The sequence below is a fragment of the Cololabis saira genome, chromosome 13 (genome assembly GCF_033807715.1).
Source record: "Cololabis saira isolate AMF1-May2022 chromosome 13, fColSai1.1, whole genome shotgun sequence".
NCBI lineage: Eukaryota > Metazoa > Chordata > Actinopteri > Beloniformes > Belonidae > Cololabis > Cololabis saira.
In genome coordinates this window covers 17,166,856-17,186,267 of record NC_084599.1, presented here as the reverse complement: position 1 = coordinate 17,186,267, position 19,412 = coordinate 17,166,856, and the positions used below count along the sequence as shown (strand labels likewise).

At 41.7% G+C, this 19,412-nt stretch overlaps 2 protein-coding genes across 3 annotated transcripts; one reads left to right on the top strand and one right to left on the bottom strand.

The window, feature by feature from the left end:
• Nucleotides 1–1,483: 1,483 nt before the first annotated feature.
• LOC133458306 (tubulin beta-4 chain) lies at nt 1,484–4,618 on the bottom strand. The gene is made up of 4 exons (XM_061738061.1): nt 4,496–4,618; nt 3,107–3,215; nt 2,910–3,020; nt 1,484–2,829 (listed from the first exon to the last, which is right to left on the bottom strand). Exons 1-4 carry the CDS (start codon nt 4,550–4,552, stop codon nt 1,766–1,768), a joined length of 1,341 nt encoding a protein of 446 aa, XP_061594045.1. The 5' UTR covers nt 4,553–4,618; the 3' UTR covers nt 1,484–1,765.
• A 2,799-nt stretch (nt 4,619–7,417) lies between these two features.
• vamp4 (vesicle-associated membrane protein 4) lies at nt 7,418–18,022 on the top strand. 2 transcript variants are annotated; one of them, XM_061738058.1, is made up of 9 exons: nt 7,418–7,610; nt 8,285–8,441; nt 9,317–9,418; nt 12,463–12,509; nt 12,793–12,843; nt 13,652–13,752; nt 16,511–16,590; nt 16,703–16,754; nt 16,843–18,022. In XM_061738058.1, the coding sequence occupies exons 2-9, from the start codon at nt 8,439–8,441 to the stop codon at nt 16,866–16,868; spliced, it is 462 nt and encodes a 153-aa protein (XP_061594042.1). In that variant the 5' UTR covers nt 7,418–7,610; nt 8,285–8,438; the 3' UTR covers nt 16,869–18,022. The 2 variants fall into 2 exon arrangements, with proteins under 2 accessions (XP_061594042.1, XP_061594044.1); XM_061738060.1 differs by lacking the exon at nt 8,285–8,441 and having other exon boundaries at nt 7,420–7,610.
• The last annotated feature ends 1,390 nt before the right edge of the window (nt 18,023–19,412 follow it).

Here is a 19,412-nt window from a genome sequence, read left to right as displayed (position 1 = left end):
TTTTATTTTTGTAATTGCATTACAGAAAATCACACTATTCTAATTTTCTGAGACAGTCCTGTAGAGTATAGAGAGAGTATAGAGTATCTATAGAGTATAATATAGAGTATGTATAGAGTATCTTTGCTAATGATAAGACGGGTTCAAAATTTGAAAATGAGGTGCCGTGAGGGACATAATTCTGAATTAGCCTTCATAAACACATATGAAATCCAACTCTTTTACACTATACTGAAAACGCTCTTGTACATACAACTGGAAATATATCCACTCACATATACAACTGAAATGTGCTCACAGATACTACTGAAACCATCTTACACAAACTAGTGAAGAAACTGAGAACTAAATACATATCCTGTAAGCCCCAAGACAAAAGAAGTACATTTCAAAGTTATGAATAATATCTATCCATCCAATGAGCTGTTAAGAAAGAGATTTGGCATAGATCATAACTATCTTCTGTGAAACTGAAATTGAAACAACTGATCATCTGTTCTTCCATTGCAAATACTCTGGGACATTTTGGGAAGATTTGCAAGAATGGTTGTCAACCAAAATCCAACTTGCTCCCCTCACAAGGGAAAATGTTGTATTTGGTATTAAAATAAAAGACACTGTGATCTGATTGGGAACAACCTGATACTCTTGGGCAAATTCTTCATTCACACATCCAAATGGACAAAAACAAAACCACTTTTCTCTGTTTTTAAAAGGACTCCTCTGGATAATCACTTCAGTTCTTTAAAACTTATGGAAAAGAAACGAAAGCTCTCCTGACGCATATGAAACACTGGAAATATTTGAGGTTCCCTAGAACAACAATGACGATCTGTACAGAACTCTGAATATAATTATATTTGTTTTTTGGGGGTTTTTTTTCCACTATCATTTGCTATATTTTACTTTAAAGTAAATTCCAAATGTGCCTTGTATGTTAAGAGGTGTTATTTGTTTTGTATGTTGCCGTGTTTTGTAAATGAATTCTGGAATAAAAAAAGTTTGACAGTGCTCATTTTTAATTATGATGGAAAAGGGGCATGACCACTGCCACGTATGGGCAGCAGAAATCATGGAAAAGTGCTTCATTCAGACATTTATTAACCTTATTCTCAAGGCCTTGCATTTACACGTGGACATCAGTTTATAACAGATTTGTTGAATTATTTGTTATATTCAAATGGGAATCCTTGTGCCAAAGTTGGCTTTGCTGCTTGCCTATTCTTGTGCTCAAATATAACATGCACCATTCCAATAATCATGTTTATCAGAATGCAAGTAACGATGCAATGTGGGTGAAATTTTCAGTCACTTGGATTTCTTTTAAGTAAATTGAGTTTTGTTTTTTCATCTGCATGACCAACCACAGAACAATCTGACCACTATCATCGTTACAGCTTCAATTGCTATTCAGCTTGTGGCAATTACAGAATTAGAACTTACTGTACCAATAGTGAACAAAAACCAAGGCAAATGAGCTGTAGAACTTTTATTAGATTATTGAGAACACAGAAAACTGAACATACAGTACACAAGTGTTTGAGTGAGGAAGACATTACAAGAAATGCTTTTGTGTCATTGAACTCAGGCCAGATCATCCTCAACTCAGAACATTGAAACCTGAAACACATTTTTTTTTTTTTAACATTGAAAAGGGAAAATAAATTGAGTCAACAGAAAGTTTGGGCCAAATCCTCCTCAGAACATTGAAAACTGTATTTTTTTTAACATTGAAAAGGGAAAAATTAGTAAATCAACAGAAAATTTAGGCCAAATCCTCCTCGTCCTCTCCCTCCTCAAACTCTCCCTCTTCTTCAGCAGTGGCATCCTGGTACTGCTGGTATTCTGACACCAGGTCATTCATGTTGCTCTCAGCCTCAGTAAACTCCATCTCATCCATCCCCTCCCCGGTGTACCAGTGGAGGAAAGCTTTGCGCCTGAACATGGCCGTGAACTGCTCAGAGATGCGCTTGAACAGCTCTTGAATGGCTGTGCTGTTGCCAATGAAGGTGGCAGCCATCTTAAGGCCTCTGGGGGGAATGTCACAGACAGCCGTCTTGACATTGTTGGGGATCCATTCAACAAAGTAACTGCTGTTCTTGTTCTGCACGTTAAGCATCTGCTCATCTACCTCCTTCATAGACATGCGGCCGCGGAAGATGGCGGCCACTGTCAGGTAGCGACCATGACGCGGGTCACAGGCTGCCATCATGTTTTTGGCGTCAAACATCTGCTGTGTGAGCTCTGGCACCGTCAGCGCTCTGTACTGCTGGCTAGCCCGACTTGTGAGGGGAGCAAAGCCCGGCATGAAGAAGTGCAGACGAGGGAATGGCACCATGTTTACAGCCAGCTTGCGCAGGTCAGCGTTGAGCTGCCCTGGGAACCTGAGGCAAGTGGTGACGCCACTCATGGTGGCAGATACTAAATGGTTGAGGTCACCGTATGTTGGGGTGGTGAGTTTCAGAGTACGGAAACAGATATCATAGAGCGCCTCATTATCAATGCAATAGGTCTCATCTGTGTTTTCTACCAGCTGATGGACCGACAGCGTAGCATTGTAGGGCTCAACGACGGTGTCAGACACTTTAGGGGAAGGCATCACACTGAAGGTGTTCATGATGCGGTCGGGGTATTCCTCCCGGATCTTGCTGATGAGCAGGGTGCCCATACCCGAGCCGGTGCCGCCACCCAGTGAATGTGTGAGCTGGAAGCCCTGCAGGCAGTCGCAGCTCTCAGCCTCCTTCCTCACCACATCCAGCACCGAATCCACCAGCTCCGCGCCTTCGGTGTAGTGACCCTTGGCCCAGTTGTTGCCAGCACCACTTTGGCCTAGGAAAAACATTCATTAGTTAGTTATTGGGAGGGAGAAAAAAAAAAAAAAAAAAAGACACTTTCAGATATTAACCCACCAAAAATAAAGTTGTCAGGCCTGAAGACTTGGCCAAAAGGTCCAGATTTCACAGAGTCCATGGTGCCTGGCTCCAGATCCACAAGCACAGCCCGGGGGACATATTTACCACCTTCAGGGAGAGGCAGAAAAATTAATATTTTTTTCAAGAAAAAAATAAATGTAATACAGGTTGCCAAATCCTTCTTTTGCACTTACCTGAAGCTTCATTGTAGTAAACATTGATCCGGTCCAGTTGCAGGTCACTGTCCCCGTGGTAGTTTCCAGTTGGGTCAATGCCATGTTCATCACTGATCACCTCCCAGAACTACAGCACAAAAACCATGGATGTATTATAAAACTGGATGGGACGTCAAAAATGGCCGCCCATTCATTTCAATGCATTCTGCTCAACCAGCGCATAAGCCGAAAAAATCTCTGACTTCCGGGTTTACTTCCGCATACAGCGGCCCATAGAGCATGCGCAGTTGAGTCACCTCCCATGATGCTCTGGGGCCTCCCATCATGCCCCGGGGCAATGACGCGAATATTAATATAATATGTATTAATATAATATCTTAATTAATGTATATTATTACATGTATAGTATTACATATATTATTAATGTATTAATATAATATAATTACATAATATATATTAATATAAACATCTGTGGAATGCACGGACACGGCTGTGACGTCAGCCGTGACGTCACGCCCAGAAAGAGACTTTTCTTTGACTTTTCTGGCCGTTATAAAACATTTTTGACAGATATAAAGTCCATGACTTAAAAATATAGAATACAAAGATTAGTAATAGCCGGTGATTACAGCTGGAGGTGTCCTGTGAACAGTTTTAGAGGCTTCTCTTTTACTATTGCGGTCTATGGGAAAAAAGCTTTCTGGGCCGCATGAGATTTTTGGTTGCAGTACCGCGGCTGGCCACTGGAAAAAATCGGTGCGCCTTCTGAGTGGGAGACCCGGGGGCTGACAAAAACGCAGAGAAAGAGAAAAAAAATTTAAATGGCGCCCTTTCCCGCTGCGGCGGTAAAGGCGGGAAAACGGTTGAATTGTAACGGCTCTCTGACGTCATCAACCGCCCGCTCCACCAAACCCGCTGGAAGAAATTCAAATATCAACATCAACGACATACTAATCAGTTATTAACACACTCTCATTGTGCCAGTTAAAAACGATCAGCTGCTTCACACAAAGCATCAACCTTTTCACTTTGCAACAGGCCAAAATTTAGCAGAAAAAAAGCATTTTTCGATTAAACCTTTGTGCTCGAGTCAGGAAAAGGCTTACCGGTATTTAGTTTGAAGCCTGATTTTCCCGCTCATGATCGTTTAGTAGTTAATTAAAAACAATAAAAAATGTTAAAATTTAAATACAACTGTTTTAATTTGCTTTCACGTTGACATGAAATACTTACAATGTCAAAATAATCGTTATTTAGAGCAGTCCTTCGAAACTAACCGTTTAAAGAGACCTGGAGATTCCCGGGGTTTCTCACCGGCAACCAGCACAAAGAACCGGCTTTTGAAGGCCGTAGCGCCATTTTTTAAATAAAACACATCAAACACTCGGATTATATGTTCTTACTTACTTTGGCACCGATCTGGTTACCGCACTGTCCAGCCTGAAGATGCACGATTTCCCTCATATTTGCTCTATGATGTCTAGTCTTGTAACAGCCGAGTTCTCCTGCAAGTGTTCAACGGTTGGCTTTTCCTGACGTCACACTCTGCCGCTGGGAGGGGGAGTTGTTACCATGGTAACAACTCTGTCACAGCAGCACCTCCGCTCTTTCCCGTTTATCCTGGCCCAAACAAGATGATATTATATAATATTATTATATACCAATATTATAATATTAATATTATATAATAATATTATTATACTTAATATTATACTTATGACATATACGTATCTGTGCAGCACTTAGCAACCAAACACCGCTGCATTGCATTGTGGGAAGTTTCTGCTTAGCTAGTGTCCATCAATCCACACTAATACATTTATCTATAAACGTTTTATTATTATTATTATTATTATTATTATTATTATTATTATTATTATTATTATTATTATTATTATTATTATTATTATTATTATTATTATCAGTATTATTATTATTATTATTATTATTATTATTATTATTATTATTGGTTACTGCTGTACCTGTTTGCTCCTCTTCCAGCAAATATATAGAGAAAATAAAAATATGACATATATGGTCCAGATTAGTCATTTGATTTGGTGCCCCCTCATTGGCTGGTGCCCCTGGGCGCTCCCCCAGTTCAGTATATGGATAATCCGGCCTAGCACACACCTAACCCTGTGTCCACATCCACGTAGACGTCAACAGTCAACCTGCCAACTGCTCCATAGTTTCAAGATCTATGTCAAAACAACAAGGGGATTCAACATTTGACATGGATGCTCCAGATCTGTGAAACAGTTTATCCCTTATCCCTACACACAGGCATGGCTCAGACTGTTGTCATGTTGAAATCACTGCACCCAAGCTGATCACTTACACTGGCAGATTTTGGCCAACTGACGAAAAAAAATGAGAGAGAGCAAGAGAAAGAAAAAAGAAAAAGCTAAATGACCACATGTAGTCCATCTCCTCATTACTTTCGAGATAAAAGGGGCACATGAAAGTTCTGGAGCTGACATTTATCAGCTTATTGACTGAAGTAATTGGCTTCAAAGGATTTTCATCCATGTATTAAATATTTACAGTTATGTTAGTACATACAACTGAGACCCTGAAAATTAAGATTTCCTTAATCGTAAATGTCATATTTTCATGGAACCTCTTGAATTAAACGTGAAAATCTGCACTTAGATCACATAATTTCACTTCAAAACTACTGTTGACGTTATGTGACGGTGAAATAATAGAAACTTTGTAACTGTCCAACGACTTCTCGACCTGAATCTCCTGAACAGCACATAAACATATGTACAAATCCATATGTACTTATGCAAATGTGAACACGCAGATTTATAAATTAATTTTAAAATGTATTTGCAATGTTATGCATAACTAGAGCTCAGCAAAGAAGGGCTATTATAAGTCTTACAATCCACATTGAAATCATATAAATTAAAAAAGGTAGAGACATCTTTTAAAATCTTATTAGTTATTTGTGTATTTTTCTTCTTCGGGATAAAATGAATGACTTGAAATCATTGATGAAAGAAGCTTTTCATATATCCATTAGGCTCATCAAGATAACATAATTAGAGTGTAGAAGATTGGCCTGGTGTAACGATCTAAATATAGAAATAAGTGCTGAAGTTTGGGAGAGGGCTTGCTACAAAGCCCAAACACAGACAATTAATACCAGATACAAGTTATTACAATACAAATGGCTTATGCAAACGTATATTACTCCCTCTCTACTTAATCGTTTTGATCCTAATATGCTGGACCAATGTGTAAAGTGCAACGTGGAGAGGGATACATTATGTCACTGCTTATGGCAATGCCCAGAGATCGCAAAGTTTTGGAAAGAAGTACTTTTTATCTCAGATTATCTCAGAAGATATTCCTATTTGTCCACAATTGTGTATCTTAGGTATATTTCCTAATAACTTCAAAATAAACAGTAAAAAGAAAGAGTATGATAACTTACTCTCTTCTCCAGGCTAAACATACAATAGCATTGTTTTGGAAGAATCCAGACAAACCAGACATCAAGCAATGGTACAAAGAACTCTCAAATTGTCTTGCATTAGAAAAATTGACATACAGTATGCCATGAAAGGGAAATCTGATGACTTTTGGGAAATCTGGGGACAGTTCATGCGTTGAAGAGTAATCCATTGGGACCTGTACTGGATGATTCTGGTGAATGATAATGTAGGGAATATTCTGTTTTGTTTTAGTTTTTTTGTTGTTGAGTTTTGTGTGTAATGTTTTTTTATGTAGTTTTTTTGTCTCTGTATCTTTATGTCTGCTATGCTTGTGTGTTTTTTCTTTGTTTTTTCTATTTTATTGTACTTTTTGTTAACAGATATAACTGTATTGTTGTAATAATTGAAGAAATGTCAATAAATATAGTGTTAAAAAAAGATAACATAATTAAGGGCTCCATGTGTGTATTTAGACAGTGCTGTGATTTTTTTTTATTTTCAATTTAACAGCTAGAAAATACATTAAAAGGGAGTTAAAAGATATTCCCAGGCTGTAAAACGGTGTGACAGATCTGCAGCAGTAACATCTGCAGCAGGAACATCTGTAGCAGTAGATTAGAATAGAATAGAATAGAATAGAATAGAATAGAATAAAATAGAATAGAATAGAATAGAATAGAATAGAATAGAATAAAATAGAATACAATAGAATAAAACTTTATTGTAGTATGAAAAAGGTATATAAAAAAAAGTATATCCTAAACATAAAAAAAAAAATTTAAAAAAATCTGCAGCAGCAGCAACATCTGCAGCAACATCTGCAGCAGCAGCAGCAGCAGCAGCAGCAGCAGCAGCAGCAGCAGCAGCAGCAACATCTGCAGCAGCCTCCTCCTCCAGATGTTTTGTTGACTTCCTGGTCAGCTGGTTCGGGAGGAAACGACCGCTTTACATCACCGTCGTCCGGAGCTGCTGTTGACATGCCGCGGGCGGCTTGGTAAAGCCAGTGTAAAGCGAGGGTGTTGGACTGAAGCGGGCTCTTCGTGCTCCAGGAGGATTTCTGAGAGAACCTGCAGGTAGCGTTAGCACGCTTAGCCTAGCCTAGCGGGTTAGCGGCTAGCTCCCTCAGCTGGGGGGATTTGGTGTTAAATACATGTTAGCCTTTACGTTGACCCCCGATTTGACTGTAACTATAGTGGTGTAGTGTTTTGGTGTGTTATGTGTGGTAGACACTAACACCCTTTCCTTTCTTCAGGGTTAGATTACAGCTCGAGAAGCTGAACTTGTAATGATTGTGATGTAACGTCAGTATTTTGAAGGCTGATTTATGGTTCCGCGTTACACCACGCAGAGCCTACGCCGTAGGGTACGCGTCGCCGCGCATAGGCTCTGCGTCGATTTAACGCGGAACCATAAATCAGGCTTGAGCTTCACTGATTTCCTCCAGCAGCTAATTTAAGAAAACTTTATAGCCACTACTGGTCGTAAAGAAGAGTTACCTGGATCTTGCTCTGTTTAACTAAATGAACATGGATCCAGGGTTTCCTGCCTTGATATAAAGACATATTTGTTTCACTTTCCCTCTCTTGTCTTTGCATTTAAACATTGTGCAAAGGACTTATGTGCAAATATGACTTCACAATATTTGTTTTTCCTGTGTAATACATCACAACATGAATACAATGAAGGGCTGCATCCGTATATTGAGATGGACAATGCTGGTAAAGTGTTCCTTCTGCCACCTTGACAGGTTAGGGCTGGCTCTCCTCTTGCTCTGTCTCCTTGCTGCTTCAGCCCTGTCCCTGCTCATCTTCTCCTAACTTGGCTGCTGAAAGGCCCTTTTCCAGTCCCAGTGCCAGAAAAGGACGTTGAGAAAGCCACAGGGTCAGACTTGACTGGATTCAATGGTATACGCTTTATTGCTGCTGTGGCTGGTGAATGTGTGTGTGTGTGATCTGGATGTTCACTCTTGAAACCATGCCAACCACAGACCCAAGGGGTGTGTTATTGGAGGGACAACACATGGAGAGCACTGTCTGTCATATCTAGTGAGGCTCAATATCTGTACTGCCAGAAAACGTGGAATGAAAAAAACGTATCTTATTTGATCCTGATCATTTGCGTCAAAATGTAAGAGCTTCTTCATTTGTCCATGCTCAAGCTCAATATCTTGTTTCGTGAATTATGGCCTGATAGTTATTGCAAAAATCTGCAGACACCTTATCTGTTTGAACTGCTCCCCTCTGGACGGCGCTACAGAGCACTGTACGCCAAAACCTCCAGACACAGAGACAAGCTGTTGCTCTGATGAACCTTCATCACTCATAGAGTCTCAGAGTAATCAACCACTGTGCAATAATAATATTATTATTATCCACAATCATATGCTGTAACAATGCACCTTTCAATAACCATGTCTACCTCATACTGCTGCACCTTTCACTTTAAAAAAAAATTGTATACATGTTAATAAGAGCCATTTGTCTATTACGGTTTGCAACTATTTAAATCTGGGTTCAGTGAGCGAAACAACCGAAGACAAATTCCCTGTCTGGCATGTTCATACTTGGCCTATTCTATTCTACTCTACTCTTCTTTTCTTTTCTTTTCTTTTCTTTTCTTTTCTTTTCTTTTCTTTTCTTTTCTTTTCTTTTCTATCAGCCATATAGGGAACAATGAGAGCAACAGGTCCATTGTGGCTGGTGCCACTGACTTTGTTTAAGTTCAGCCACATTACTGCAAAATGTAACTGGTAATTCTCCTGTCCTGTCCTGTCCTACAGAGGGAGCCAGACCGGGAGGAGCAGCCTGAGGACAACATGCCCCCCAAATTTAAACGACACCTCAACGACGACGAGGTCACAGGATCTTTCCGCAGCGAGAGGGTGAGACGCAGACAGAGAGGGAGGGGTAGTATTTGCGTTCTGGTTTGTCATCATCATCAAGAAATGGTGAAAAACAGGAAATAAAGAAAATACATGTTGATAGATTGGAGGGAGTGAAATAAGTAGCTTTAGAATACTTAGTGAAATACTATCCATCATTTCCATTACCTGCTGCTAAACTGAGTTTGGGTCGTGGGGGCAGCAGCTTAAGCAGTTGCCCAGACTTTTTCCTCCCTGTCCACTTCCTCTATCTGCTCTAAGGCATACTGAGACGTTCCTGTGATATAATCTCTCCATCGTGTCCTGGGTCTGCCGGAAATGTCCAAATAACTTTCTAGGGAGGCACTCAGGAGGCATCCTAACCAGATGCCCTAACCACCATAACTGGGTCCTGTTGATGTGGAGGAGCAGAGACTCGAGACTCCCAGTCCCTCCTGGATGGAGGAGCGTCTCATCCTATCTCTAAGGCTATATAATCTAATTCAGCTCAATTAATTGGAATACATTTAAATATAATTTGGATTGAATGTTATTTTATTTAACTTTGTATATGTTTGATCACTAATTGTGTAAAGTGCTTTGATATGACTTTGTTGTGAATGGGGGCTTTACAAGTAAAGTCAATTGAATTGAATTAAGGGAGAGTCTAACCACCGTTTGAAGGAAATTAATTTAATGGTATTGCATCTGCAATTTCAGTCTTTCGGTTACTATCCACGATTCATGTCCACGGTGAGGAACAGAATGTAATTTGACTAGTAAAGAGAGAGCCTTGTCTTTTTGCTCAACTCTCTCTTCTCCACAACAGACCGGTAGAGTCTGCATTATTGCAGACATCACACTAATCTGACGGTCAGTCTCCAGCTCCAATCTATCCCAAAGTACTTAAACTCCTCCACTTGATACAAAACCTCATTCCAAATTCACTCTTTTCCAACTAAGAACCATGGTCTCGAGTTTGGAGGTGCTGATTCTCATCCCTGCTGCTACTCAATGAGCTGCAAACCGCTCCGGTGCAAGCTTAAGATCACGACCTGATGAGGTCAAGAAGACCAGATCACCAGGAGAAAGTGTTGATGTATTCATAAGGTCCTCAAAGTGGAGCTCCTCCAGGGGAGATCCTACCAGGTGCAATTACCCCAACAGCTATCAAACAATGATCCTCTGTATTTAATAACTCATACAGTACAGCATCTTATAAAAACCACTATTCAAAACAGCCAAGGTGACTACAGAATTGCTAGGATGAGCACGTTTTTACTTCAAACCTAACAGCAGTGAGTCACCAGCATTCCGGCTCCACTGCGGGCTGTTTTGAATGTCTTTTGTTGATAATAGTCTTTGCCTCCAGCACATGCTCCTATCCAACTGCATAAAGAAGCAGTGTCTTCTGCATCCATTGGTAATTACTTTCCCCTGGAAATAAAAGTGGAGTCCAGAATAACCAGACTTTTTTATTATATCAAAGAAGAAAATAATATTCACTGGTCAGGCTACCGGTATTGCAAAATGTTCGGACCTATTTAAAGAGAAGATCCTGTCCCTTCCTCCCTCTCATTTCCTCATCTGAGTCAACCCCTGTTTCCTCTGAGTAGTCCTGTTTGCTATTGTGTTGAGAGCGTACAGGGTGACTTGCATAACAACGTTCTCTTCTCTACCCTCCATCCTCTTCTCGTTGTTGTGCCCTCTCATAATTGCTAACAGTTCCCCTCATGTCTTCCATCCCGGTGGAGAGGCGCAGTAAGGCTGCACATGAGGAAAGTGTTACTGCCTTAACTTATAAAATGCTTCACGTTCATGTGGCCACCATCCGTGCAGCCTTTCTGGAGAGGACATTGGGTTTATAATGACATGAAATGTCTGTACGTCGGCTCAGTGTTGGTCTGCAGCTGTCACATATCAGAACGTCTGCAGGTATCCCTCTCTCCTCTTTGTAGCAGCAGATGTTAGTGTTTTGAATATGATTATGAGGAGCAAAAGTACTAAAAGATGAAATGAATATAAGACCTTCTTTTCCCAAGTACCAATGACCCTAATCCTCCAGCCTTCCACCCAATGAGAAACAGACTGTTCCGTCTCCTGTGAGACTATAATTCAGCTTTTCTGCACTAGTTCTCTATGAATAGCCTTCTAGGCAGGGTATATGCTGCCCTGGTTAAAGCTGCCAGTGGTTCGGACACTGTTGTGATCCCTGCAGGGTTTCAAGTGGAACAGAGTGCTTAAAATCACAGAGATGTTGTTTTTGTGTTTTGAGTCTGGTCGTGTTAATTTTGGGTTCTTTACGTGCCAATAATTCTGGGCAGAATTAGCTGATGAGGAGTTTCAGAGAGCAGAAAAGTGAGTTTTGGCTTACGGAGCACCAGTGATAAATCCTTACTTTAGTCAAGTCGTCATCCCTTAAACTTCTGGATTAATACTCTGATTGTTTTTACCTTTTGAAGACAGAATAAAAAGGGTTTTATTGATCTGATTACAGCTGTATGCCTGTGGGGGAGGAGGAATTGCTTTCATGTCTCTGTGTCTGCAGAGTTCTACACTCACCAGCCACTTTATTAGGTCCAACTGCTCGTTAAAGCAAATTTCTAATCAGCCGATCACATGGCAGCCACTCAGTTCATTTAGGCATGTAGACGTGGTCAGGACGGTCTGCTGCAGTTCAAACTGAGCATCAGAACGGGGAAGAAAGGTGATTTAAGTGACTTTGAACGTGGCATGGTTGTTGGTGCCAGACGGGCTGGTCTGAGTATTTCAGAAACTGCTGATTTACTGGGATTTTCACCCACAACCATCTCTAGGGTTTACAGAGAATGGTCAGAAAAAGAGAAAATATCCAGTGAGGGCAGTTCTTTGGGTGCAAATGCCTTGATGAGGTCAGAGGTCAGAGGAGAATGGCCAGACTGGTCTGAGCTCATAGAAAGCCAACAGTAACTCAAGTAACCAATCTTTACAACCGAAGTAGATGCAGAAGAGACTATCCAAGGTTATTTTGAATTAAAATCCAGATCTGCCCCTTCCCTAAACACAAACTTTCTCGTTTTTTACAGAGGAACCTGCTGGAGGAGGACTCTGATGAGGAGGAAGACTTTTTTCTGTAAGTCTGTGTGGAAAATATATTCTAATTGAAATTCAATTTATAAAGTAAAGAAGCATCAAGTCTGCAACATTCACTCTTGTTCTACTTTAAGATTTCTTCTCAGGATCAATTTGGGATGTCATATAGGCAAAATGATCTGCCAGCTTACAGAGAAAATAATGAATACATGTATAGTTTATGACAATACTTGTTAGTTACAGTTCTAGATGAGAGAGATGCTGATACAGCACACAAACAGTAACAAATACAAACACTGCATCTGTAACCTTTGTCTTTCCAGGAGAGGACCTACGGGGCCCAGATTTGGACCTCGAAATGACAAAATCAAGCAGTAAGTAGAAACGCATTCCTCTGTGCAGCGAAAAACCAGAGTCCAGAGTAGTACTTCAACACATTTATGTAACCGTGGCCTGCCGTATTTACCAGAAGTTGCAGGTTGTTAGGACATTGTGTAAACAAGGCTGTCGCGCTCAGGTTATTGTGCAACCTTTACTTAATGTCTCAGGCGCTCTGTTTCCATTTTAGTCGGGAGTCAGGAGTCAGCCAGAGAACAGAGGAGCTCATTGTTGAGAGTCCCTGGCAGCCGGAGTTGTTTCTCCATGCTCGCTTCATACCTTGTATTTCATTGTTTTGATCATGGGAAATAGGAAGCCATCACCAGACTCCAGGAATGCACAAATGATGGAGCCAGAGCACCTGTCTGAACATGGATCAGTGAAGTGTTTTGGTCTGCCTCTGCTTCCACATGTATCCCACTTCCTTACTGCAGTCGGGCCGGAGGTCACAGCTAATAGTGTTTTGGAGAAAGTAACTCCTTTGTTTTATATCTGACTTCTCGCTTCGGCTAAGTCTTACTAATTTTGCAGTCGTCAAAGAAGCGAGAGTGCTCATGGGAAATGTGGACCGTCTGTGCCATGCTCCATTACAGGTGGCATCAATAAAGCAAGGGTTGGAGCCAGTAATGGGTGCATGTGCAGGTCACGCTGAGGCTGGAAAGCACTTGACAGGCTTTTGACCGTCTGCCAACTGACCGAGTTTAGATCGGGGGGGTGGGGTATTCTTGGCGCTGTACCAAAAATAAGATTGATTCTTCACTTGCTGTCATGATTTCTATGTCTCACATAAACTTGTTTGCTCAGCGTGCAGTCGCAGGTCGATGAGGTGATCGATGTGATGCAGGAGAACATCTCTAAGGTGATAGAGAGAGGCGAGCGTCTCGACGACCTGCAGGACAAATCAGGTGAGTCGTGCTGAGAGAGTTGTTTTCTGGAGCTCTACATGTGCAGGACACATGTTCGCTCTCACTTTCAAAGTAAAACAAGTCAACTCACACAGGAAGTGCAACAGCGTTGTTTATCTTAATGTTTGCCTTTCATGGATAGTTTACAGACCCAGAGAGTACATTAGACTATCAGGGGAATTCATTTATGTGGAAAGAGGACTTTGTGCAATGTGTGCCAGTTTTAAAAGAAAAACATTTGTCGATTGGGCTAATTACTTCCAACATCCTCGAGTTACCTGGGAACAAACTGTTAGAAATTACATTGACCTGTAGGGGTTCCAAATGTAGGAAAGCTGTTTGCTGGAAGAGCGCATCTTTCATGTTCACTCGCTCATTTGCTGATTTCAGAACCGCCTTAAGTGTTTGTAATAGATTCAGCAAAGTAGTGGAAACATGTTTTGGAGGTTCAGTCTCTAATGATGTCATAGCATCAGTCAGGTGCTGCTGATTTGTGGCAACAACTTTGATAATGTGTTTCTCAGGTCCCAACAAATCTCCTATTTGTTTTTTCTGCCGGATTAAGATCCTGTTTACTGTGGAAGCCATTTGAGTTCAGTGAAAACACTTTTGTGCTCAAGAAACCACAACATATGAGCTTTGTTATGCTAAAAGTAGTCATTAGATGGATATAAGGTTGTGTTAAAAAAAAAAAAAAGGCATGTCGACAGCAGCATTATAAAGACAGGGCTTTAGCTTCGAGCTTAGAGTAAGCAGAAACACTGATAGAAATTCAAAATGAAGCAGAGCCGACAAGTAATGCTGAGCATCAACAGATCGGGCCTTTGAAACTGACCAATCAGAGCAGACTCTGCAATCTTACCAGCTTTTATTATCTTAAAATTACTGTATAACCTGTGTTTACAAGTCCCTAATAAATGGACTTATGAACTTACACATGACCACAATGTGGTTGCTTTAATGAGCTGCAAAACAGATGTAAGTTGTGATGTAATTAAGAGCATGATTGGTGTTTTTCTTGGCTGTGATTTCTACTAAACATTTTTCAGGCTTTTAAATGAATTGAAGAGAAGTCATTAAACTTTCAAGAAAACGTTATTTAGAAGGCGTAGTACACTGTCTGGCCAAAGAAAGTCTCACAGTCTTAATATTTTGTTGGACCTCCATCAGATTTGATTTTTACACCAGTCAGTTGCCTCAGCATTCATTTTTCACCAAAAGTTTGTATTGATGATGGTAAAGTCAGGCTGCTGTGTACAGATGCAGCAAAACCCAAGGAATATTGTGGTGAAGGTCTGGACTCTGGTGGCCGATCCATGTGTGAAAGTGAAGTCTTATACTGGGTGAATCATTTCTTCGTGATTTGAGCCTGGTGTTGTCATCTCAGCATATCCCTGTGCCATCAGAGACAAAAAAAAAAATCAAATATCTTTGGCCATTATATTCAGGTAGCCACCTGACTTCAGTTTTTAGGCTAATAATTTGCTGAACCTTGACCGTACCAACTAAAATAACCCCAGATTAAAAGACTGCCTTACATGTTTCTATGGTAGACACAAGCAATGATAGGCCTTTCACCTTATGCACCTTCTACCTAAGCTGATGTATCCATCACTGAGAAACAAGGTCAATCTTATGAATCCTGCAAGATCTAATCTATATCATCACTGTCAAACTGATTCTTTTAATGTAAATGCTTCCACTTTTACAGTTGAACTTGTTTGTGAGTTGTACTGTTAGTTTTCTAAGATTACAACAGATATTTAAGTAATCTGTGATTACGACCATTCACCCCCATCTATCTGCACTTCTCTCCAGGTTTTTAATAAAGCTTTGGATAGTTCTAATTTTAGTTTCAGTTTCAGTTTACTTTGCTTTCTTTTCTCAATGCCAACCAAGTGAGTGAGATCTTTTCCACGACCACGGTGTGTTCTCACCCGGTGATTTTAGGAGTGAGAAGCTGCTCATCCACACAAATGTTGCGCAGTCAATCCTTCCCGTAGTCCAGCCGGCCAAGACTGCGATGCACATCTGGAGCACATTTATTTTGCTTGTGCTTCGCTTTGAGCCTTTGTTTATGTGGATCACGTGAACGCGTGTGTGGCTGGTAGCACGACTTTACCGTGCGTGTTTGTCCTTAAGAGCTGAACTTATGAGAGCACGACGATGCGGCGTGAGTGACACTGAGCCTTTGCCCTCTCTCGGCCATGTGGTGCTAACCTGCTCTGAAATTCCTCTGGATTTTACAAGAACCTTGTGTGAGTCCTTCCCTTTGTAGTAGCGACAGGTCGTAAACAAGCACATGGAGATGGAAACAGCAGACACAAAGGCTCTAGAGGGGGACAGGGGGCTCGGGCGAGTACAGCTCTGCACGCTAGGGAAGCACAACACTTGTCAACGTTCAGAGACACCCAGTTAGCAGCGTTAAACAGACTGTGTGGCCGGTTCGCAGGTGGAGTGATGTCACAACAAGGACAAGGGACAGGAAATATGCTTTTGCTCTTCTGGGTTTTTAATTTGGAAACTTTTTTTTTTCAACATTTCATGCCAGTGGAGTCAACAGCAACGTGACCAGCAGCCCAGTCTTGCATAACTCTGAGTCATTAAAGCAGCGCAGACGCAGACCACTTTGAGTAACGGTGTCCAATACCAGTGAAAGGTTTTAACGGGACATTAGTTTCTGTTATGCTCACTTTTTTTTCTCCCCCCCTTCTCACATGTTCTCCCACGCTGCACCGGGGTTGACACGATGTTGCAGAGAGCCTGTCAGACAACGCGTCCGCCTTCAGCAGCCGAGCCAAACAGCTGCACAGGAGGATGTGGTGGAGAGACATGAAGGTGTGGTGCCTGAAGAGCGAAGAGACGCTCTCATCATCTTGTTTGTGCTCTGTTGTGTCCCCCGTCAGCGCTTGTGAGTCACGAGTTGAACATGTGTCTTTTTCCTCCACAGATGAAGATGATTATTGCACTGGTAGTTGTTGCTCTGCTGCTCATTATTATCAGTGAGTATCAGCCCCCCCAGCACGGTTTCACTAACTTTACCAAAAGGCTTTTGGCTTACTCTTGCATTTCTTTTCTTTTTCTTTTCAGTTCCAGTTATCCTTCGGTATCGCTAGGGACCTGTGAAGGAGGATGAGGGAGAGCCTTCCTCCATCCCGTCATCCTCCGTCTCCCCACCTGCACACGGCTCTCAGCTCCAGCTAGAGGGCACCAGCAAGCTCCCCTCCCCCTCTTCGGTGTCGGCCTGTTTACTTTCCAGGGTCTGGCCTCATCTCGCCCCTTAATACAGATCTCATGATTTTAAACCCACTTGAATCCCACTAGAGATCAGTACTAAGGATGCTTACAGAACGAGGGGCGGAGAGGGAGATTTGTGTGATGCAGTTTGGGAGAAAACACTGACTCAGCCCTTTTGTCACTGTGAAGGAGCGCTCAAGTCCATTATACATATCACATGTTACACGTACGGTAGATGAACGGTTTCAGAGCAGGGAATCCAGAAGCCCTTCTTAGCTGGTGGGAATCATTGTAGCGGTCGCGTATAAATGGGCTGTAAACACCCAGCAGATGGTGTCTTCCCATGATTCCTTGCATGTGCTCTGAAGCTCAGAGGATGAGAAGGCGTAAAAGGGAAACTATTCGGACAAAAAAGCACATTTTTGTTTTCTATCTGGCACGAGGCGAGGGAACATTGGAGAGCTTCATCTGTGTCCTTTTTAACCATCAGAAAACCAGTTCCACATCGTCAGCTAAGATAACTGGCAAAAAGACTTCTCATGTGCTTCTTTGTCTACAGAGGAGCCGTACCGAACCAAAACACACAGGTCACAAGTGTCTCCTCACCCTTCTTCACTCTGAACCTGTGGGTTGCTTTGGTCCCGGCCACCCAGCGTCGCCGCTGTTTACATTCACTCTGCACACAGTTCAGTTTTGGTTTCAATGCTGCTTCTATCTCTATTTCTGTTAACTTGAAGTTGCAATTTCTGCTCAACGAGATGCTTCACGTGAATGCTGATAAAATCCCAGAAGAGGGGACGGTTTATGTCTGTATATTTGAGGAGTTGGTTCTTTTGTGGTGCAAGCCAAAAGGTGAGCTCTGAAGCAAGCATAGGTGTAGTTGTGACTGGATTAACCCTACATTGTACCTTGATTATTTTTTGTGTAATCTATTTATGCTGTAAATATTGATCTGTAATAATTCTGTACAGGACTCTAGCATTGCATTGGAAGACTGTGATCATTTCTGCTCTGAAATTAAAGTAATTTTAAAAGGGTACTTGTCTGGTAGTTTCTGGTTTGAACTGGTTTACTGCCCTGGCAGGGAGCATTTGATGGAAATAAGGGGGGGAAAAAAGTGGAATAGGAAAAATGTAATGGCCATGCCATCGGCTCTGGACACACATAGGCCTATGTATCAGTATTTGCTTGCAGAGTGAGTAAATTCCCAGACTTTTATCTCCACTTATTACCCAGCAATTTTATTGGTTTGTGACTTTACTGGCATCGTGGAGTCCCAGGTTGGCATTAAAGTTGGAGCGCCTGGAACGCATGAAGTGTTATTGCTCTGACAGACCTGCTCTTATCCGTCCAGCTCTGCGGAGACACACACACACACACACACACACACACACACACCAACAGGTCTCACTTTTACTCGGCTAGAACCTCACAACTCTTCTGAGGAATCTAAATGAAACAGGCCTGCAGGGACCATAGACCTTTGTGATCGATGGCAGATGGCCTTCCTGCTCTCGTTTGGTGCTGTCCATACAGCTGGGAGGGGGCGGCTTTATTTCCACCAAAGCTGAAGTCATGAAACCTCACGTACTTACTTAAATGTTGAGGAAATTGCAGTGCATACAAAAAAATTGATGATCCCTTACTTCCTACCTGCATTTACCCCCCGCCTCGCCCACAGAAGAGCATGTTTTGGTCCTCTGTGAGCGGCTCGCACGTGACAACCTCAGAGTCCAGGCGGAGGGACGGTCCAATGATTCACAAGAAAGAATGGACCTCGTGTCGACCAGCATTCGTAAGCCACACGTGCACCTTCTCCACTGGAGGCTAGATGGTTAAAGGTTGATGTGTGAGTGGTTGGAAGACAAATATCCTGTACATCCACAATGCAACAGCAAAAAAACAGGCAGAAAATATATAAATGCAACATTTAACATGCTGAAGGGGAGAAAGGGGAAGTATTATATGAAGCAGAAGCAGTGTGTGTGGCTGCCACCCAGACGGCATCATGGCTGCTGCCTTTTCAACTGTGTGTTGATAACAAGCTACGTCGAGCCTGGAGAATGCAGCATCCAGGATTTATAAAATGAGTTCTCAGTTTTTATCAGCCCTCAACAGCTGTCCTCTTTTACTCAACATTTGAAATGGTTTCGGGGACAGAAATGTTTGGTTCATCTGTGTTTTTGTTTGTGCGTGCATTTGTGGATACGGAGATGAAACAGTGATTTCAACCACAAAACTGTAAATGAGCACAATAAAGTAAAAGATGAGGACCCAGAGAGCACAAACATACTTTATTAGTTTTCATCTGGGATTTAATGGGATCAAATAAACTGAAATGGTTTGTTTATGATTTGACATTAACAAATGTTAATAGTAAAAAGAAGAATTAAACTGTTTGTTTTCGAAGACTGGTGAGAACA